The sequence below is a fragment of the Rhizoctonia solani genome, chromosome 1 (assembly GCF_016906535.1).
Source record: "Rhizoctonia solani chromosome 1, complete sequence".
Taxonomy (NCBI): domain Eukaryota; kingdom Fungi; phylum Basidiomycota; class Agaricomycetes; order Cantharellales; family Ceratobasidiaceae; genus Rhizoctonia; species Rhizoctonia solani.
The window spans coordinates 1,570,128-1,590,652 of record NC_057370.1 but is presented as its reverse complement, the minus strand read 5'-3'; the positions used below and the strand labels follow the sequence as shown (position 1 = coordinate 1,590,652).

General features: G+C 48.9%; 10 protein-coding genes across 10 annotated transcripts; 4 read left to right on the top strand and 6 right to left on the bottom strand.

Annotated features, from left to right (window-relative positions):
• Positions 1-100: 100 nt before the first annotated feature.
• Positions 101-1,393, bottom strand: RhiXN_04011 (uncharacterized protein; the record flags this gene model as incomplete). The annotated part of the gene is made up of 3 exons (XM_043323828.1): positions 101-884; positions 946-1,124; positions 1,205-1,393. The coding sequence occupies 3 exons, from the start codon at positions 1,391-1,393 to the stop codon at positions 101-103; spliced, it is 1,152 nt and encodes a 383-aa protein (XP_043176247.1).
• Positions 1,394-2,315: 922 nt separating this feature from the next.
• RhiXN_04010 (mitochondrial import protein Pam17) lies at positions 2,316-3,103 on the bottom strand (the record flags this gene model as incomplete). The annotated part of the gene is made up of 6 exons (XM_043323827.1): positions 2,316-2,346; positions 2,404-2,524; positions 2,576-2,584; positions 2,646-2,663; positions 2,725-2,863; positions 2,912-3,103. 6 exons carry the CDS (start codon positions 3,101-3,103, stop codon positions 2,316-2,318), a joined length of 510 nt encoding a protein of 169 aa, XP_043176246.1.
• A 518-nt stretch (positions 3,104-3,621) lies between these two features.
• Positions 3,622-5,143, top strand: RhiXN_04009 (SH3 domain-containing protein; the record flags this gene model as incomplete). The annotated part of the gene is made up of 5 exons (XM_043323826.1): positions 3,622-3,655; positions 3,717-4,238; positions 4,288-4,864; positions 4,916-5,018; positions 5,072-5,143. 5 exons carry the CDS (start codon positions 3,622-3,624, stop codon positions 5,141-5,143), a joined length of 1,308 nt encoding a protein of 435 aa, XP_043176245.1.
• Positions 5,144-5,694: 551 nt separating this feature from the next.
• On the top strand, positions 5,695-7,265 carry RhiXN_04008 (activator of 90 kDa heat shock protein ATPase; the record flags this gene model as incomplete). Its single annotated transcript, XM_043323825.1, has 9 exons — positions 5,695-5,762; positions 5,825-5,947; positions 6,006-6,049; positions 6,107-6,195; positions 6,252-6,623; positions 6,681-6,807; positions 6,856-6,979; positions 7,036-7,051; positions 7,107-7,265. 9 exons carry the CDS (start codon positions 5,695-5,697, stop codon positions 7,263-7,265), a joined length of 1,122 nt encoding a protein of 373 aa, XP_043176244.1.
• A 310-nt stretch (positions 7,266-7,575) lies between these two features.
• Positions 7,576-8,818, bottom strand: RhiXN_04007 (vacuolar protein sorting-associated protein 74; the record flags this gene model as incomplete). The annotated part of the gene is made up of 4 exons (XM_043323824.1): positions 7,576-7,875; positions 7,930-8,213; positions 8,263-8,509; positions 8,561-8,818. 4 exons carry the CDS (start codon positions 8,816-8,818, stop codon positions 7,576-7,578), a joined length of 1,089 nt encoding a protein of 362 aa, XP_043176243.1.
• A 1,246-nt stretch (positions 8,819-10,064) lies between these two features.
• Positions 10,065-11,742, bottom strand: RhiXN_04006 (major facilitator superfamily transporter; the record flags this gene model as incomplete). The annotated part of the gene is made up of 6 exons (XM_043323823.1): positions 10,065-10,769; positions 10,825-11,094; positions 11,148-11,278; positions 11,338-11,526; positions 11,576-11,639; positions 11,701-11,742. The coding sequence occupies 6 exons, from the start codon at positions 11,740-11,742 to the stop codon at positions 10,065-10,067; spliced, it is 1,401 nt and encodes a 466-aa protein (XP_043176242.1).
• Positions 11,743-13,660: 1,918 nt separating this feature from the next.
• Positions 13,661-15,500, top strand: RhiXN_04005 (alcohol dehydrogenase; the record flags this gene model as incomplete). Its single annotated transcript, XM_043323822.1, has 14 exons — positions 13,661-13,681; positions 13,736-13,863; positions 13,915-13,990; positions 14,042-14,080; positions 14,132-14,162; positions 14,214-14,267; positions 14,328-14,407; positions 14,460-14,607; positions 14,659-14,912; positions 14,970-15,070; positions 15,127-15,136; positions 15,188-15,263; positions 15,314-15,402; positions 15,456-15,500. 14 exons carry the CDS (start codon positions 13,661-13,663, stop codon positions 15,498-15,500), a joined length of 1,152 nt encoding a protein of 383 aa, XP_043176241.1.
• A 139-nt stretch (positions 15,501-15,639) lies between these two features.
• On the bottom strand, positions 15,640-17,493 carry RhiXN_04004 (acyl-CoA-binding protein; the record flags this gene model as incomplete). The annotated part of the gene is made up of 7 exons (XM_043323821.1): positions 15,640-16,748; positions 16,803-16,902; positions 16,953-17,031; positions 17,082-17,145; positions 17,199-17,269; positions 17,321-17,353; positions 17,417-17,493. 7 exons carry the CDS (start codon positions 17,491-17,493, stop codon positions 15,640-15,642), a joined length of 1,533 nt encoding a protein of 510 aa, XP_043176240.1.
• Positions 17,494-18,743: 1,250 nt separating this feature from the next.
• On the top strand, positions 18,744-19,345 carry RhiXN_04003 (uncharacterized protein; the record flags this gene model as incomplete). Its single annotated transcript, XM_043323820.1, has 4 exons — positions 18,744-18,779; positions 18,840-18,862; positions 18,926-19,114; positions 19,171-19,345. 4 exons carry the CDS (start codon positions 18,744-18,746, stop codon positions 19,343-19,345), a joined length of 423 nt encoding a protein of 140 aa, XP_043176239.1.
• Positions 19,346-19,605: 260 nt separating this feature from the next.
• Positions 19,606-20,362, bottom strand: RhiXN_04002 (fatty acid elongase; the record flags this gene model as incomplete). The annotated part of the gene is made up of 4 exons (XM_043323819.1): positions 19,606-19,941; positions 19,997-20,153; positions 20,203-20,279; positions 20,330-20,362. 4 exons carry the CDS (start codon positions 20,360-20,362, stop codon positions 19,606-19,608), a joined length of 603 nt encoding a protein of 200 aa, XP_043176238.1.
• Positions 20,363-20,525: the final 163 nt, after the last annotated feature.

Here is a 20,525-nt window from a genome sequence, read left to right as displayed (position 1 = left end):
GTGGAAAGCAGGATAATATCCAATGAGTAATAAAAAATCAAGGCCTGTATGTCCGAGACCAAAAACGAACCAATAAACAAACAAAAAAGAGCAAGAAATATCAGGCTTCCGAGGATGTTTTTGGCTGAACACAGGCCGAAACTCCGGCCGGGCCGCTATGTGCTGTTTCCACTGTCCGTGTGACATCTTCGGTATGCCCGGTTTCCTCAGTCCGGGTATAGTCTTCTGATCTGACATTCTCCTCGGTGACAGCTAAAGTATGCGAGCCGTTCGTCGAAGACTCGGTAGTATCCTCGCGCTCCTCTCTCTCCCTGCCCGACGTCGGTCGAGTAGGAGTTGGCGTTGGATGTCCTGTTGAAGCATGGTACGAGAAGATGCTCCCAAATGAACGCAACAATGGACGGGGATGAGATAAGCCCAGACTGGGTATCTGTGGCGGCCGGCGTGGAACGTTTGATCCGCCAGTTGAGGCACTCGACGAATGTGGCCCAAAGCTTGTCGTGCGGGAGGACGCAGATCCCGGCCCGACCACTGGAAATTGGTGCATCCCAGAGCTGTGGTGGCCCAGCGTCCCAGCGGTCGTCATGTCATGAGATGCAGCGGTTATGGCAGTCATAGCATCACCGGTGTGTATCCGCAGAGGGGGAGGGCGCACGAGGGGCTCGCCATATGGCTGAGACATGAATGACGTAGGGGGTGGACGAACACTGGAACGGGTTCGAGAGCGGGATCTGAAGCTTGACGAAGGATTGGACCCTCGTAGTCGCTGGTTGCGAATGAGGATGAGGATAATGCAGATAATGGCGACTAGTGCAGTGCCAGCGAGGAAGCCGCCTATAATGCCTATAGTTCGCAGATTGCTGTGGGACTCGTCTGTATCTGGGCTGAGAAGCAGAAGCCAGATAAATTAAATGTTATTTAATGTTTATGAGGGCCCAAACATACCTAGAGTTAGATTGCGCGGCGAGGTTCTGGAGCTGCCAACCATTGGATTCGTTTGCTGAAGGTGTTGGTTGCGGCGACAATGGAATGTTGGTTGATGAATATCCCGAGAATGCGTCGGTCGCCGAGCCCGAAGAAAATGAGCTCGTAGTGCTGGAAGATACATGCGGTGGGGTTAATGGCTGTTGAACAAGGTCAAGAAGAAAAATTGAGCATAAACATATCCCCTAGCGTGATGAATGAAAGAAGGGATAATACTCACGGGCTCATTTAGGCCCTGTCGTGCAACCAGGCAGACGGACTGTCCATCTGCACAAGCATCGTATACTCGTGTGTGGTCGTAGTCGACAGATCGTTCAGCCAACAGTATACTCCGGCGAACAAGTGCTGGGGCAGCCCAAGCTTCAACCGCGGCGAGCATTAGCCAACTCGTGCCCAGCGCGAGTCTCATTATGGAATAGGGAGTCGTAAGAGAAAAGAAATGGCGGAATCGATTGCAGAGATGAAAAGGTAGTTGGACCGAGTCAGTTGACCTTTTACTGGGCGCAGATCAGTCGTCGGGGGGGCGTCAAAGGGGTGTAAGATCGTTATGAGAGTTATTCCAAGGCTCCGAACCCGAACATGAACCCGCCGGCGTCCCTCTTTTGAACACTCCCGCAGTGGTTGTTGCCGAAAGTCCAGCGACATCTGACAGGTATATGTAGAAAGGGTAGAAGGATCCTCGGGTAGGAAACAATTCCCTGACATTGGGGCCCGAGTCCTCTCCAATCAATTGGATCGAAATTACACGTGATCGTGATCCTTCCTTATTGGGTCTAGCGGAAGAAAACATCTTGTCAATGAAATCCAGGTTGACCTGATATGTGACAAGGGAGATTCAAGTCGGTCGATCCACTGTGGTGTATCAGGCACAGGCGGTGCTCGTTGACCAACTACCGACGTACCTCAAAGCCACCTAAAACATGCAAGAATAGCTGGGATGTTGGGATGTTAAGCCATTGATATACTAGGCAATCTAAGGAACCGCATCAACATCAACAAAAATCGTATGAAGAAAGGAAACAACATTTATGCGTCGGCCGGTTGTTTATTCATCATTGCTGAAAAAAGAATGCCTACTCCCGAATAGCTCAAGTGTTGGTCGGCTTCTCAAGCGACACGCATCAGACGGGCGGATGGAAGTTGAGTTGGTTGATTGACGCATACGAACAAATACATCCATTTCTCTATTCTTCTGGCCACTGCGCTTTTCTTTTGTATCTAGCTTGATCACGCAACCACTGCCTATAATCACGGAGGGAGCCTATCTTCTCACCTAGATTAAATCAAGAACCAAGTAAGATTACCTTGAGAAGTACGATGTTTGATGCTCATTACCCACCATAAAAATCGGGGACAGGGTTACTAAGCGGGCAGTCATTGAGCGAATTAATTTGGGGGCCGAACAAGTGAAATACGCACGTAGCAGTTTGACGTGATGGGTCAACCCGGTTTTTGACAATGTGTTGGTAGAATTGTACATCGCGGGCTTCGATTCGCGGTAAGATTTGGCGGTGGGTCATCCTCCACAGAGAATTGCCAACTATCTACGTGTGAAACTTTGACGCATTGATGTTCAATGAAAATCACTCACCAACGGGACCTGGCGTTGGAGATGGGGTTGTCACTAAATGATATTCATGACAGTTGTTCACAACACCCACCGAGTAAGTATCCAAGGCCTGTAAACGTGATTAAAAAACTCAGTTCAATTTGACCCAAAATTAGAGAAATCCGGCTCACCTCCGCATCCCATTGTCGCCACGCCATAGATATAGATAGGTTCGACTCCGAAGATCAGTGAAGACGGGTCACTTTCAATAGAACCAAAATACGATAACCCCAGAGTGAGCGCTAGAAATGTGCTGGGAATAGTCGTTGCCTGAATGACACAATGAGAGTAGTTGAGCTACGAGGATGATGCACTCACAACTTCCCATCTCCTCTTCTTCTTTCGAATAGTCAAATATTCGGGCCAACTAAGAGATGCCTCATTGGGAGATGCGGTGGTACTGGATAATCGGATATTCTTGAGGCCGACTTTAGGAATTATTGGCGTGTGTCGAACGAACGCATTCGAAACTAGGACGTTGCCAGACCGGACACGGAGTACCGGGTGCATCTGAATTAGCACGAGTTGCGTGGAGATGTTGGCGGTCGATTGGAGCTGGCTATGTTACGGAGAAGAGCTGTGAAAGTTGCGACACCGAGGTGAAGATCTATGATTGCGTAATCGAAACCGGGTTTTGGCCGTTGACCAAAAACGAGGTTTTCTATAAATATATGCACAACTCCTGATAGGGCTGGGACAGGAATCACGGAACATTGTCGTGCCCATTAACTACGAACGAACAGTGTCGTATATTTTTTGATTGAATAAATGATGCTTGAACCCATATACGGTGATTCTAGCTAGATTTGGCCGGTTACCAGGGAAATGCCACGCGCTGAGTGGTATTAGAATTTGCTGTGAGTTACACAACCTCTCAGGCCGGTCTTCCACTCCACTCCGGTTGGTTCGTCGCTCTCTCTTATTGCCCCCGTCGTCTGCTCGCCTTAGACTTCACAGGAGCTTGACGTTCCTAGTACTATTAAATCGACTTTTCCATCCCAACCAAACCACCACTCGTTTAACTAACAATGCCTGTCGTCCCCCGCCAACTTCTCCTTAGTGGTGAGCCAACGTCATAGCCGACAACTAGCAACAAGTTGAGCTAATATTTTGTCTTTTTCAGAGATCTCTGAGGCCCTACAACCAAGGACATCTACCTCGTCAACAGCTGTCATTGCACCAACCTTGCCCACAGTACCAGAGCCTGTTGCTTCCACTACAACTACTCAGAGCCCAATCCTTCCGCCCGTCCCTATAGTTCCCGGACTCACTAGTCTCGTAGTGTCGACTTCAACCACAGTAATTGTCTCCCCGACTGCGGTTCTAATCCCCCCAGTGACAACCACAACTACAAGCGCTACTCCAACCACAACCACAACCACTTCTTCGACGTCTACCGCAGAGCCCGTCACTTCGCTGTCAAGCCTAGTTATCCCACCAACACCTTCGACATCTTCCCTCCTCTCACTCACGACCCCAGAGACGTCAAATACCCCCGATGTTGCCCCGACGACTAAGACTAATAGCATAATTGTTACGGCATCTGCGTCCATATCTACGAGTGCGAGCGCAACAGCAACTGGAGTAGCTTCCAATGCAGGGAGCGCCACGCAAGATGGTAGCAATATGAGCGGAGGCATTATTGGTGCGTAGACCGTATCTCATCATACACTCAGATCTAACTCTAGTTTTAGCCCTTATTGTGATTGGCGCTCTATTGGCAGCTCTTCTTGCGGGCGCGTTCATATTCCGACGGGTACAGGTCCGCCGTCGTGCAAAGCGCAGGGAAATAAACTATGGCGCAGACGTTTCAGACAGCTCTCCGTTCCCATTCACCAATGTCTCCGAGGCAGATCTCAAGGGAGCTCAGCCCATTCGCGATCCTGCAGTGAGCTACAAGGAGAAGCCGTTGCCCAGTATTGTACCAGATGTTTACCCAGCTCCCCCGAACCCGACGTACAATCAGTTCGGTCAATACAGCGATGGTGCAATGTCTGGTCCCTATCCTACAATGGGTGCAGCTGCCATGGGCTACGGATACGGGCAACCTGGGCGTGCGTCCCCGGCCCCCAGCCAAATTCAACCTCAAAGGATGGTGTCACCTGCTCCGCCTCCTGTCGCATATGCTCCCGGACCGTCCGCCTACTCGAACCCATACCCTCAGGCACCTACGCCCGCACCCGGTGTACCGGCTTCGAATCTTGCTGTCCCACAAACTAACGGCGGCAAGAAGCGGGTTATCCAGACTTTCCAGCCCACGCTTCCCGACGAGTAAGTTATTCGGTTGCTCGGTTTAGGTTGTAATAACCATTCGTTGTCCAGGCTTGATATCCGTGATGGTGACTGGGTGATTGTCCTTCATGCCTATGACGACGGATGGGGTCTGTGCGAATGCAACGGGCGTCGTGGTGTGGTCCCGCTTGAGGTATGTGTAATTTCAACACGACTAAATGCGCACTAATTTGATTCGGTTCTCAGTGCCTCGACCTCGGAAGACCTGATTTCCGCGCAAGCCGACGCTTCAGTTCGCTTTCTGCCATCAGACAATAAAGGCTCTTTAGTCCGATATTAACTTTCAGCTGGATAACTGGAAGGTGTTCACCAGGCCCTCGGTCATTACTTGTTGAATTTTAAGTCACCATGTCCTGGATTTGATGTGGTTACAATTGATTGAATTCTCAATGCTGTGCTTGCCGCAGTCTACATTGTCTGACGATTTGTTTACGCGATCTTCTTTTGTTTTTTTTGTGTTTTATGTGATGGAGTCCGTGACGACATACTGAAACTTTTTAAATCCTTCGTATTACTACGGCCAGCCGTGACCGACTACTTGGTTAGTTTTGTTCTTTGCTGTTGTTATATAGTTTACTTTTGCTATCCTTTTTCGCAATACCACCGCACTGCAGCGCATATGTCAAGGCTTTCAAATCGGTTTCTCGTATATTCCTCTCAAGTCCTGAGCGCTGAACCAATCCGGGCGCCTGGCGCTTATCGAAGATTCTGGCAAAGACACGCATCCGCTATTAACCTCTTCGAGGAGTGTGTCATTTGACGCAGTTTCTCCTTTCTATCTCACCACTTTTAATTCATACGCATCCACCATGTCCACCTCTAACATGCCGACTTCTACTGCCAACTGGCATTGGAAAAACAAGAACGTCACACCTTGGTGAGTAGGTCTGAGCTTTGGCTCCCCCGCAACTGAGCTGGCGGTTTACGACGCCGTTGCAGGGCAAAGACGTGGTTTGAGCAGGAACTCGTAACGGTCTCCCACTCGGAAGGCGGTTCTGAGGTAAAGATTACCAGCGTCAACGAAGTAGATGGCGACTGCGAGCTCGGACAGCGCAAATCCAAGTGAGTTCGGTACGACAGGTCCGGTAGCGCAGGAAGCTAAAAATTCGTATGCTCTCAGACTCATCACCATTTACGATTGCAAAGTTGTCTTGTCCTGGACCGGTAAGCTGGGTGGATATGATTGCTTTTTTCGTGCAGTGGGCTGAAATGAGCATATAGGCGAAAACAAGGACGGGTCCAAGGCCGAAGGGAAATTAACTATTCCAGAAGTTTCCCATGAACAATCGGATGGCCTTAGCGACTATGTTGTATGTGTGGTGTCAGTCTGAGTTCCGGGACGTCCTACTCACACTCGAGTTGCTAGTACGACTGGACTCTGAAGACTTCGTCGACTCCCGAAGTTGATGCCCTTTATGCGCTCGCCAAGTCCAAGCTCCCTTCCCTCCTTGCTGAGCGATTCACCGCATTCCGCACGGCTATGCTCGACACACACGGGAAAGACCTACAAGTAGCTGGTACACCCGGTGCCTCGGGCGCTGCTACCCCTTCGATCTCCGCTCCTACCAACGCTGCGAGTTCCCTCTCCAAACCCGTCCCGGCCAAGGAGGTCAGCAAGGGAATCACGAACTCGGCTGTGGTCACGGTGGACGCGTCGTTCATGGCCAGCGCAGCCGAGTTGTATGAGTTTTTGACAGATGAGAAGAGAATACCTGCTTGGACGAGGAACCAAGCTCAGGTGAGTTGTTCAAAGGGGCCTTTTAGGATATTTGAGCCAATATACAACGGAATCAAGTCGGATGCGAGTGTCGGTGGATCATACAGTCTCTTTGGAGGCGGAGTTACGGGCAAATACATCGAGTTACAAAAGCCGAACAAGATTATCTCAACATGGAGGCTTAATTCGCCCAGTTGGCCATCAGGTGAGCTCTTATTCGGTGCAGATACATGCTATGACTGACATAACACAGATCACGACGGAAAACTCACTATTACCTTGGATCAACAAACCGACTCGACCAAGGTTGAGTTCAAGCTTTCTGGAGTTCCTCTCGGTCAAGAAGACGAGACCCGCAAGAATCTTGAGGGCTACTAGTGCGTTGATGTCTAATTCTGGTACCTGCTGACACTGACCGATTTTTATCATCCAGCATCGGAGGTTTCCAAGTAAGTTACTTGTCCGTCTAGCCGTATATAATTAATACTAACCCATTGATCTTAGTCTATTGGGTATGTCAGAGTCACGCCTACCGTTGTTTCTTCTTCCGCTCGTTCCACACGTTCGTCCAAGCCCCAAGAAACCAAAACTTCATCATGGGTTATACCCTGCATTTTTGCTTTACTCGCCATGTCTGCCGCTATTAGTTCCCGCTATCTTTGACCTTTACATTCCCTTTTACAACCTGTTACTCACTATCGCATTCATTACCTTTTCTACCAGACTTGCGGCGTCGCTATAAACTTCGAGCAAATTTCGATATTCTGGGCGAGAGGTTGGTCTATGGATATAGAACTACAATAAATTTGTAAAGGATTACTATGAAGAAACGGAGTGCATGAAGGAAACAGTATCAGCAGTAAGCAAGGAGTTTAGACAAAACCAACCACCCAAAGAGAACGACAGCGACCTTTTTTTTTAACGAGTTAGAGAACGAGGAATCAAGCACAAGAACAATCAGCTGGCTCGTACATCAGAGAATGTTGTCCATGCGACCAAAGACCTCAAGGACTGCGGAAATGACCTCGAGGCTCACGTCCTCCGCACCATCTGCACCAATCTCAGCACGAGCCAGGCGTAATAATTCAGCAATACTGGAGGAGCCGTCGCCTGAGCTTGGTCTTCTACGCTGTTGAGCTTCCGCGCCCCCCTCCCGTGCGCCGAATGGCCATGCGGAGAACTCGGCCAGAATGTCATCGCAGCGACTCAATGCAGCCTCACGTGCGTCATACCCTAACCGAGCAAGTGCATTCTCCAGCACGCTTGCAGCATACTAAATCCCAGGTGGTGGTAAGCGAAAGGTAGCATGGTAAAGAAGACAACCCACAGCGGATGTAACCAGACACACAGCGCGTACTGCTCGGAATTGAGTTCCCTCCTTGCCCAAAGCCGAGTCTGGTACGGTAGTAGTGCGCGTGGTGAGCAAATTGACGACCCGATTCATGACTTCATCTTTAGTCCGAGCGTCGGCGACAGGATGTGTAGCCATGTCAAACAACAAAAAATTGGTCTTTTCGGTACGGAGGACGCCCTTGTCTACTAGCCCTTTGGCCAATCGTTCGCGCACCTGTTTAAGCTGGTATCCGATTTTCATAACGTTCCACGTTTCGCCTGAAGTGGAGTCGGTAACTCTCGAGGACGAACGAGGAACAGAACATACCGCTCATAAGATCAATCCACGTCCCGACACCCATCTTCTCGCTCGCTTTAATCATTTTCAGCGCCTCGTCGAGAATGGTCTCTCCCGTTTGGCGCTCGTCAATGACCTCGATGAGACGGTCAGGCAAAGGATACCGCCGACGCGCCGAATCTTTGACCATGCCGATGCGCCGACGTAAGGCCAACTCCATGAGAATGCATCCACGCAATGCATACGAGATATTATCATTCCAGAACGATAGATACCCCTATGTACTCATAAACAGCATGAACAACAACCAAACAAGGTTCTTAAATACCTGCTTGTCTTTGATGCCGAGTAGCAGTACCTCTTCAAGGATCGTTAGCCGAGGCATGCTCTTCCCTTCGCCCTCAGTCTCCAGGTCGCGCGGGTCGTACGCGATCTTGCCACCGCCCTCGAGTGCTGTTCCTCCCCCATAGGTCCGGCCGTTCGAATTTCCCACGGGTGAGGGTGCTGACGGTGTAAATGTATCACCATCGTTTGGCGTAGGTGTCGATGTACCAACTCGACGGCGGGAAAGCCCGGACTGTGCCATGACTAGCTCACTTTTTCGTGCAAATTTAGACTTTTAACGAGACACAGATGCGGTGGGAAGAATAACTAGGCAAGTGCAAAAGCTGTGCAGAAGAACTTATCCTTTACGGCGTATTATCTAGTCGTGGACAGCAGGTGCGCCGCGCGTGGAGAGTGTCCCACTGCGGATAGCCGCCCGAAGCGCCCAGCTTATGAGAGCAGTTTCCCCACAAAAAACGGCGAGCACCTTTACACCAGCTGATATGGGTGATGGCTGACCATTCACTAGTGCTACATCTAACTTCGCTTAGTACTGGGCTTGGCTTCCAGTACAAGAAACACAGGCGGCGCCACGAATTTAGGCTCCAGGACTATTGCAGAATCATGTGTCAATAGGCTGCATGTGGCGCAAAGGGACCTCAATATCTACATACATATATTGAACGAAGAAATGAGCTTTAAGCTATCTTCTAGCTACACCTGGACTGAGCTCTGGGACTTTAAAGGATCGCCCGCGTGAAATAATATATGTGTCGATGGTGCCACAGCCAATATATAAGCCCAAGCGATACGTTGGTGCCATGGAACCCTGGAAGTACTGGTAGCGGTTTTATTTGTACCATAGATTCTTACAATCGTACTGTTACCAACAGGCAGTACTTACAGTGGCGTGTTAGTCGCCGCAGAAATGGTTTAGAAATTACACATCCAGTCTGTTGAGTAACTATATCGGGGCGTAATCCTCAACTTGTGAAGAATTCCAGCAAGCTACCTTAGCCCAACGCATGTAGAACAAATTGATAACATCAGAGTTCAATTACATTCGTATCCGTTACGATTTGGATTGTTGTCGAGGAACTAAGAGTAAGGTTCGAGAGCACAATGTCCAGCTCTGGTGGCAGGATAAAACGTGTTGTCTTGATATGCATCTTACTTTCGATATCGATTCGGGCGGCATACTTGTATCTAAGAAGTCCTTAATTTTTCAAGTTAGCTGCTGCGCATATACCGACTGAATCGGGGAAACGTTGATATCTCTGACTTGCTTCCAGAACGAACCAATCTTATCAGCCGGCACAATATGATGAAGCAAAGAGACATCTATTCATAACTATCTAGTCGTAAAAGAATACATGATAGCATGAGCCCGATTACAATAATAAACCCTATTAATCCAACACGATACACAAACTCGTAAATAGCAAAACGATGCGAATGAACAAAAGAACTACATAATCTATTCCCCATAAGTCGTATAATAACAAGCCTTAAGCGGCGGCAGCAGCACCGGGTTTGATTCCCATCGCCTTCAAGTTGTAGTTCTTGACGAACAAGGCGGAAAGCGAGGCCAAGACACCAGTGGGGACGCCGATCAAAAACACACTGTTCAACGCCTTCAAGTATGCACGGATGACGGGCTCCTGTTGTTCGGCGGGCAAAGTGAAGATGAGCGATACGCTCTGGCGAACGGCATTGGCAACCTCTTGGGGCAAGTCGGGAGCATAGATAGCGAGGTATTTGATCATCTGGTTGGCAAGAATAGACCCGGCAATAGCGATACCAATGATACCGCCGATAAGCTGGGTGAAAGTGACGAGCGAGCTGCCTTGAGGGATCAACTCTTCTTCGTGGGCATACTCGGCTTGGATCGCAATAACCGTGTTTTGGAGGGCACCGCCGATACCAACGCCAAGAAGGATTTGGAAACCGATCTCCTTGCCTGACCCGGAGTTGATGTCAAGGGTGTAAAGCAACCCCGAGCCGACCGAGATCAGAAGAGGCGAACCGACAAGGAAGGGCCAGTAGCGACCGGTGCTGTTGATCACACCTCCGGATCCACCGGCAGCAATGACGACGCTGAGCATGAAGGGGAGAATATCGATACCAGAGCGAGTAGCAGAATGGCCCTTGGCGACTTGGAAATAAATGGGGAGGTAATATGTGCCGAGTAAGAGAGCCAGCATGACGAAGAACTAAAGAAAGAACCGAGTTAGTCGAGTATAAAACAAGTCGGTAGATGAGGCTTACGGCTTCAAGACAAGTACCAATTTGAGTGCGACGACGGAACATCGAAGTGCGCATGATGGCGCGGTCGCCAAGCTTGTATTCCCATGCGATAAATGCGGGCAAGAGGACGCCGAACACACAAAAGAGTGCGATAACGACCTTGTCATTCCATGGGCGCTCATTTCCACCCCACTGAAGAGGGAGAAGCAGGGCAGTGACCATACCAAGTGCAAGGATGGAACCGGCCCAGTCGAGCGAAATCCATTTCTGAAGGGTTGTCTTGCCTTCGTACTGATCGCCACCCAGGGGAGCGCGGTTGGGAGTGAGGAAGATGATGGTCACACGGTGATGGCACCGAAAGGTAGGTTGATGTAGAAGCACCAACGCCAAGAGACGTGGTCGGTGAATGCACCACCGAGGAGAGGGCCAACGACACTCGAGAGCGCAAATACTGCACCGAATGTACCGAAAAGGGCTGGGCGTTGCTCAAGCGAGTAACCTGGGCGATTATCGACAAGACCGAAACGAAGATACCGGCGGCACCGACACCGGCAAAGGCACGCCCAAATATCAGAAACTCCATATTAGGAGCGACTGCGCAGAATAAGGAGCCGATCTCAAACAGGACCACCGCAGCGAGGTAAACCCATTTTGTGGATGCAATGGAGAGAAGCTGGCCATAGGTGAGCATAAGCCCTGCCTGGGTTAGGAAATAACCGCTGGCTGTAGAGACGTCAGTGGCGGTCAATGACACATACAGTTCGAGACATACCGATCCATGTTACTTGATCGAAAGCATCGAATTTACTGGCGATAATTGGGAGAGCAGTTGCAACCTAGTGATTCTGTAAGCGCCAAGCACATGGGAGGGCGGAGGATGAGGCGAGCGGGACTCACAATTGTTTGGTCCAATGCAATCAAAAGAATACTCATGAGCATGCCGTGAAGACTGCGAAGAGACGCATGCCAGAAAGATAGCGGCCCTCATCGTCGACGACGGTGGGTGCCTCGGTAGGTGCAATGCTCTCGCGCTTTTCGTCATAGTCGTTTGACTTGACAAGAGTGGAGAAAGGGTGTCCACAGGCAGCTTGTTGGAAGACATTGCCAAGTAAGCGGGGGATGCTGGGTACTGAGCCAAGCAATCACGATTTTATAATTCGTGCTTGAACCAGGGCCATAGAAGTGGGCCGATCCACCCGCGGCATGTCTGGATTCCATCTGACGCGTCTCCGGAAAAATCGCCGGTACTACGTGCGCTGAATCACTTAACCTCCGCGCTGGTCCCTGTTACATAATCCAGCGCGCTGCTTTTGTCTTTGTGATCCAGGGGATACAGGGGCAAATTGTAAAGCTCAGATTGGTGCCTAGAACAGCATCCAACAACTAAAATGACCTCTTCACTTGTGCAGCATGCAGAGCATCCGTAGTAGCTCGCGCACCCACACATAGGGCCTGCGGGTGTTCCAATAGTTCCAATATTCATGTGTTCCGACCCCATGGATAGGGTATGATATGAGTCAGCATGGACCAGATCACAATCAGGCCGGAAGCCACGCGTCAAAAGTTCATGACCAATCTCCCGCGCAAAGCCATAGACGCGATCCTCCGCTCGCCAAGAGAACCATATTGCGCCATGCTTCAAGGTGAACGTTTATGTTGGTCATGCTCATCCGTTATTCCGACATTCATATAGCAAATATCGGGCTACGCGGGCAATGGCGTCTCGCTGTTCTTTTACTCCAATCAATATGGCGGTTGCTTTGAACAAGTGAATCACCATGGAAAGGCTATAGGGCGCACAAATCTTCTTCGAGTCATATCAGAAGTGTGATAAACACGAGGTAACGAGTCAGCTAAAGCGCTACATTTTCGCGTATGGAGACGATACAGAGGTGACAGGGCTGCGAAGGCATCACAACCCAGATAGGGACTTAAGGGCGCTATCAATACATATTCTACATTAGGAATATTTAACAGAACCAAATCCTACCACCACCGCCCCAATCCAGCGTATGGAACAAACTGATGATCCAAACCAATTGCGGTCTTCACTCATTGGACACGTTAGCTCAAGATTTAAAAACACTAATGGAATTCTGAAGAGACTAACGAGCCAAATTATGTACAACAGAAGGTATAGAAGGCATGTCGGAGGGGGGGAGGGGGGTTAGTTCTGCCCATATGCGACTGCGTTGAACTTGTGGTACAGAAGATTATTCGAAACCTATATTTTTCGTCATTTCTTACCGTATGACTCGACCTTGTATATTCGTCCAAAGGTTTGTAGGAAGGGCTGCTGGTGAGATGGATTGAATTATTCATTGTTCTGAATTGGTCTAAAATGCTCTCAATTTCAGGAAACGTGTCGTCTTAGGATTGTCCAGAACAGTTGAGGGTGACCGAATTGTGTAAATTCTCCACATAAACGATCGTACCTTGGTCGCTTGGAGGCCTCAATCTTGAACATCGAGGAACTAGTGTCAATATATCAGCGACAAGCAGCCTTTAGAATTAAGTACATTAATTCGTTCGTTGTACTATAAGTGAAATAGTCATTTTCGGCTGTATAGTCCTTCAATTGCAAATAGCATGTGGACGCCGCGCTCGCGCATTTAGTTTAGTATTTGTCGCTGGTAGTCACTCGGTGGTCGCTACCCGCCTCCACCCCGGTAATTGTGCTTCCGCCTACCTCTACAGCCCATATTTTACGTCCTGAGGCACTCACTGGCCTCTATCGTGTCAAGATCGGTGGAGGTCTGCTTACATGACGTCGTTATTCCATAATCCCCTATAAAAGTTACACCGACGCTCCGCTTATACACACACTATCCACCTCACTCTACTACTCAAGATCACTATGTCTGATACTGCTGGAAAGGTGGGACGATTCGCTGCCTGCCGTAGCGCATATAGCTTATGTTGATCGATTTAGGTTATCGAATGCAAGGCTGGAGTCTGCTGGGGTCCTGGCGAGCCGATTGTCATTGAAGACGTCCAAGTGGCTCCTCCCAAGGCAGGCGAAGTTCGCATCAAAATTTTGTACACTGGAATATGCCATACGTGAGTACTAGCGACTGGATCTTCCGATCAGTTGATTAGACGTTTGTACAGCGACGAGTATACACGCAGTGGAAAAGATTCTGAAGGTGCTTTCCCTGTGGTTCTGGGGCATGAAGGCGGTGGAATTGTGAGTGCATTTCACAGAGCTTATTTGAGTATATTAATCGTTATCGCACAGGTTGAATCTGTTGGCGAAGGTGTCACTGGCGTGAAACCGGTGCGTATGAACACTGCAACAGAACCCGGCTTCTACTAAATACACACACAGGGCGATCATGTAATCCCACTCTATACTGCAGGTAAGTGTTTAGTTGACCAGTAATTCGCCATGGATTCTGATGTTCTTATAGAATGTCGCGAGTGTAAATTCTGCAAGAGTGGAAAGACTAACCTTTGTGGGAGAGGTAAGTCCAAATCTGGATCTAGCTCAAATCTTTAATTTACATCCACACTCCCGAATACAGTACGAGCCACCCAAGGGCAAGGCTTGATGCCCGACGGTACGACTCGATTCAAAGCCAAGGGCAAAGACATCTACCACTTTGTCCGTATAATTCCTTTGCGCGATATGAAGTGACTAAATCAGACACGCACAGATGGGAACCTCAACGTTCTCTCAGTATACCGTTGTCTCTGAATTCTCGGTTGTTGCCATCAACCCAAAGGCACCGCTCGAAAAGGTTTGCTTGCTAGGATGCGGAATCACCACTGCTTGGGGAGCTGTTACTAAACTTGATGGAATTGGTGCGCATTGTGCTTCGTCAAACCTGATATTCGAGCTTACCTATTCTTCAGAGGGTTCTAATGTTGCGGTCTTTGGTTGCGGTTGCATTGGTCTCGGCTGCATTAATGCTGCACGCATCAAAAAGGCAGCACGTATCATTGCGGTCGACACCAACCCAAAGAAAGAAGCTTGGGCGAAGAAGTTTGGTGGGGATGGTGTCGAATTTGTAAACCCCACTCAACTGCCAGAGGGTAAGAGGGTACAAGACCACTTGGTTGATATCACGGATGGTGGCCTGGACTTTACTTTTGATGCGACTGGAAATGTGAGTGGTTGGTGGATGAAGCAAGTAGCTTCGCAGCCGCTAATAGAAATCATGTAGGTCCAAGTGATGCGCGCTGCACTGGAGGCATCCCACAAGGGATGGGGTGTATCGACTATCATTGGTGTTGCTCCTGCTGGACATGAGATTTCGACGAGACCGTACGTATATGAGATATATGCACTGCAGACAAGCTAAATTGTTCTGTTGATTATAGGTTCCAATTGGTGGGTTAAGTCCAGGGTGTTACTTTTACTTTCTGTTGATATCCCCTACAGGTCACTGGACGTACTTGGAGGGGTTCCGCCTTTGGTGGCGTAAAGGGCCGCACAGAACTCCCTGGTATTGTAGAGGGTATGTTCGTTTTATTCCTTAAATTGCCGCAAATGCTCATTTCACATTAGAATATCTTGCGGGCAAGATGCTCGTCGACGAGTATGTCACACACCACCGTGACCTTGCAGAAATCCAGAAAGGGTTCGAGGACATGCACGTAAGTCCCCTCGCCCGGTCATACAACTTCCCAGGCACTGATCACCTATGTAGCAAGGAGAGTGTATCCGCTGCGTTGTCGACATGTCCAAAGTCTAGGGCACTGCCTCTGTATAATAAAGAAACACACTTGTCACACTGGAATAAAAGTTGCATCAGATGTACTTGATACTCTGCTATTTATTCGTCCCCGAGCATATCGGATTTAGTTAACCAAAAAGCTGTTTTCATCATATTTCTAAATTCCGCGATCGACCAGGATTCGTTCCCTCCTTGCTGATGCCTTGCCTCCGTTTACTAACGCGACCCATATTCCACCAAGAGCGCTGATTACCTCGTGCCTCCTCCCGCCGAACCTCCTCCAGCACGCCCGGATGACCGCAAGAAGCGCAAGCAAAAATGAAATATCAAGCATTAGCCGCCTGATTATAATCATTGTCGGGTTCCGACGGACGACTTGAAGCATCTGACGTGTGCTCACAACTGACCGGGCAAGTGGTGTGAGAATTACGGACCAAGCGCCGAACGAACGGGGGTCTATGTTAAATGGAAGCATCGGATGCAAGGGAGAATGTCTCCGTGGGGGAGACTGACGGTGACGTGACGAATAGGAAGAGGTGAATGACCCCCCTTGCTCGATGGTTTCCATACGTTCGCGAAGGGCAGACAAGGAAGCCTGGATATCGATAATGGCTCGCTCAAGCCCCATAGATGTACCACGAGGTGGAGATCGCGAGCGTGGGGCATCTTGGTATGTTGGATGAGGGTGACCGCGGTATGAAGCCATTGCTTCGGATGGTGGTACGTGAGGGTGATATGCGGGGTGCAGCGATAGGGTAGGCTGTTGGGGCGAAAATGCAAGTGCAGACCCCTGTTGGGAGAGAGGAGCGAAAGCAGAAGGGGCTGCATACCGGGGCTGGGGCTGAGTGAGTGGTATACCTGCCATGACGGGCGTGGGCCCCTGTTCAGCATGCGAGTGTGTGGGGGAATAGTTAACATTGGAAGGTGCGGCTGGAGTTCGGTATTGATACTGAGAAGATAGACTTGAGCGGGGGCGCACTATTTGCGGAGAGTTCGCTTGTTGTGACTGTGACTGGGGTTGGGGTTGGGGGTGTGGAGGATGCGCGGCGTTCTCGATTTCCTCGTCTGTATCGGACTCTGTCTCTTCGTCATCTTCAGAACTTTCGAATACACCTGTGTCGGCCGGTCGTTGAACATGAGCAAAATGTTGTTTCTGTGCTTCAAGTAGTGCTGCATGGACTGGGGGTGGCGAGCCTTCAGTTCTCGAGGAGCCGGATGACGATGTCTCTGCTCTATCATGTAATGACGTCGATGCACCCATGTTGCCTAGGAAGTATAGGATTAGAGAAATATTTATTTGAGTGTTCAATATATACGTACTATGTGTGCTCATAACCAGATTGTTGGGATCGCCAGCAAACGAATCCAGCTCAGCAATGAGGTCTCTTGCAATTGTACGATCCGGATACTTGCGCAGCACCTAATATGGAAGCAGCCAGTTATTGAATGAACAACAACGCAATTGATAACACCCGCCTTCTTCAAAGTCTCTACGTACCTCCATTGCGCCTCACGCGTATCCATATCCTTGTGCTTTGCCCATTCATCCCTGAATAAACTCATGAACCATGGTGATAGCACGTTATTCATTATGCATACCATTTTGCCCTGCCTAGCATATCCCAAACTCCTGGCCGAGAAGTCTTGACATTCCCTTGGGTAGCTGGTGGGGAAGACTTGGTAAGCGCACGCCATTCCAAGCCGATGTGTGCTCACCCTGTTTATACAAGCTGTACATTGCGAGCTTCTCCTCATACCCAGTTTGAATGGGACCTGTCTTGGGCAAGCTGCGAGCATAACCGTAAGCAAGTGACCTGTGAATAAGTCGGAAGTACTACCTTTGGACGATCTCTACGGCCCGATTGAATTGTCTGAAGTGATAAAGCAGGGTGGCATGAATAACTAAGCAAATATTCATTCAATATGTATCTTACGCATTGATGAGACTGTCAATATCCATACTCGCAGCTTGGTTCGAGTCTAGGGTCGGGGTTGAGGACGAGGTCAGCATCCGGCATGTCGGTGCCGATGATACCGGTAACTCACTCGACGATAGCTCTAGCGCCCTCAGTTTCCGCGTCTATCAGCCACCTGGTAGATAGACCAACCGAAATTGGAGCTAGATGAGCCTTGAGTGGTATGTAGTGGTAGAAAAGTCGCGTGAGTGCAAGGACGCATGTGGATACATGTATGGTCGACAAACACGTGAAAGCCGTAAACTCCCTTCGCGTAAATTCGGATCGGAACCGGTTCACATTTGAGCGACCCTTTTCAAGAGGTTATACTAGTTCCAACTACTGGATACTGTACTTATATGCAGACTTGTACCCGAAAACGAAGTATATTTGCTTGTATGTTTAAATATTTCAGATAATAAATCAGTCTAAGGTAGATATCTGATGAACGCTTGTCGCCCAAGCTACCTATAAAAAGAGCGAGGAATCCACGTCTCGGCTGATTGCCTAGTTATGTCAACGAGACAGATAACAGTGCCATGGTGTTTTACAATTGGATTGGAATTACGATCTGAAACTTGGTTCGGGTAAATGTGTATCTTCATTTGTCTCATCTATGTACTTTTTGGTATTGAAGTTACAGGTTCTAGAGAATCAGGTATGTAAATCAATCTATTGACATGACTCCAGGATGCACAAAGTTGGAACTCACCAGTAACATGTTTCCATGCATGTTTATGGCCTCCTCGTATTATTTGCTCTTTCCCATTAGATAGTAGCTTACCTAAAGAGTTTTAACGTGGGTCCATGGCTAGTTCTTACAGTAGTCTAAAGTCCTCACCCTTCCACGTAATTGTACCACGAGCATCTCCAGTACGGCCATTTGCTCGCAGCCTCACGCTAGTGATGGTAAAGTACGAATCTCGAATACCCTTGGCTCCCCACCTAAGTTATGACCTCTTAGCAAACACCTCGCCACTATAAACTGGATGTTAACCTTGATTGAGTAACCCGTTGGCCTACGCCATCATCCGGCAAACGAGAGAGCACCGCGAATAGTGATTTTGAATTAGTCAATATTCCAGAAGCGGATGCAGGTAATTTTTTTAGACCAGATATAGGTATTCTGAGACTGGATGCCATTTGAGGTCAATTCAGAGACGACTTTGAACACCAATTTAATAGCAGGGAGAGTGGTAGAATCGGGATGAAGGAAATATCTCAAGACACGTGATGGGGTGGCCAATCGAGCAAGTCGATCACTTGATTGCACAACCACCTTGACCTCGGAACCTCGAACCACCATATGTCGGCACCGTTTCTTAATGTATACTACAAGCGGGTTCGTAGATAATCTCCAGATGCAATACACTTGCCTAAGGATATTTATTCTGGTATCTAGGCAGTAGCGACTCCAAGGGCATGGTGCGCCTCGTCATCTCAAACGGAATGAGTTGCCTTAAACCTGGAACTCTGATGTCATGATAGCTACATATGCAACAAGCCCACTACCATCGTTTTATCTACACAACCCGTCCTTGATTTTATATACACCTGCGACACTCATCTATCAGATCCCGGATTTGCCACCCTGCAAGCTCCGGCTGTTTCGCCCACGCCAAGCGCAAGTACGGAAGAGATAGCAAAAATCAAAGCAGAGTGGGAGGCAAAGCAAAAGTGAGTCTGGTGACGGTTGATTTATGATACTCGGAATTGATTTTAGGCAATGTCAGGAAAAAGCAAGAGCAAGCTGAAAAGGAGAAAAAAGATGAAGGGGATAAGAAGGATGAGAAGAAAGATGAAGAGAAAGAAAAGGCTGTATCATCACCCAAGCCGAGTTCTCCTGCCCCTGTAGCTGGCGGCTCCACAACTCCCAAGCACGACAAATATGTACTACACAGGCAGTGAGTATCTTCCTAAAAGTCAATGGCGCACGATTCCATAGATAAACCAGATTTTACACGATGCGACTAACAGAGCATCGGCGGCGGCGACAACAGAAAGAGGTAGATGCATTGGCTCCCAAACTATCTGGAGCTGGACTCAGCGTTCCAAAGCAAATGGGCTGAAACTTATTTCTCGTTTCATTGTATACTTTACATATAATACATTCTTTCACGATTTTACTCAAGCTGCTTACTCCCGTATGAATCAGACAACGTGGATATTCAAAGATCTTTCTTCCCAGCAGCCCGTTTCTTCTCGGCCTCCTCCCTACGGAATTGAGCAATCGCTTTGCCCGCGCCGTTCTGGACCCGCTTGTGCAGGCCCGGGTTGTAGCCGATGGCAAAGAGCATCTCGAGATGGACGAAGAAGGGAGCGAGGACCACTGCTCCAAGGAGGTTATCGAGCAGAGCAGGTGCACGGCCTTCGGCTGCGCCGTGTCCAATGAATTGCATGATCCAGCTAAACGCATGCAGTGATCCCGCAACTTTAAGTGCTGCTCGATGAGAATAGGCGGTTGCTGAGAGGCACGAAAGCACGAATTGGGGCGTGTACAATAGCTGAAATGACCAAAAGGTTAGTGATCAGAGCCCTAGTAGCAGGCGAGTGACATACCGCACCGACGGGCTCTAGAGCATAGTAATACGCAAGGTATGTTACCGTAAGCGGAACAGTCCAGTTTGATTCAAGTGAAAGATAGTCGTTGATCCGGTAAGAGAACGACGGGACGAACGATGGTAAAGATTGTTGCGCCAGAAAGACTTGGAAGGTCCTAAATAACAGTGAGTGTCTAAGGTACAGTATGAAATTTTTAGACTTACCACATGATAATGGGGACGCATACGATGTGGATCGCAATATTAATCTTATTAGAATGATACGCTCCATAGAATGCCAGCTGGAAAGGTGGTTAGATTATAGCATAGCCGTCGTTGCAGATCACCTTACTTGATGATCAACGTCAAAAAGTTTGGATGGCATAATGGTTAGCTGTGTACTAGCCGGAGGGATACGTATGCACGTAGCCGTGTGAGATGTGGAGATGTTATATCCTGGAGAGGGAAGGTGAAGGAAGACCGGCTGATGCGGGGTCAGTAAGCCCGAGACCGAAGGGTCACGTGATATACCTATTTTTGGTAAGTAT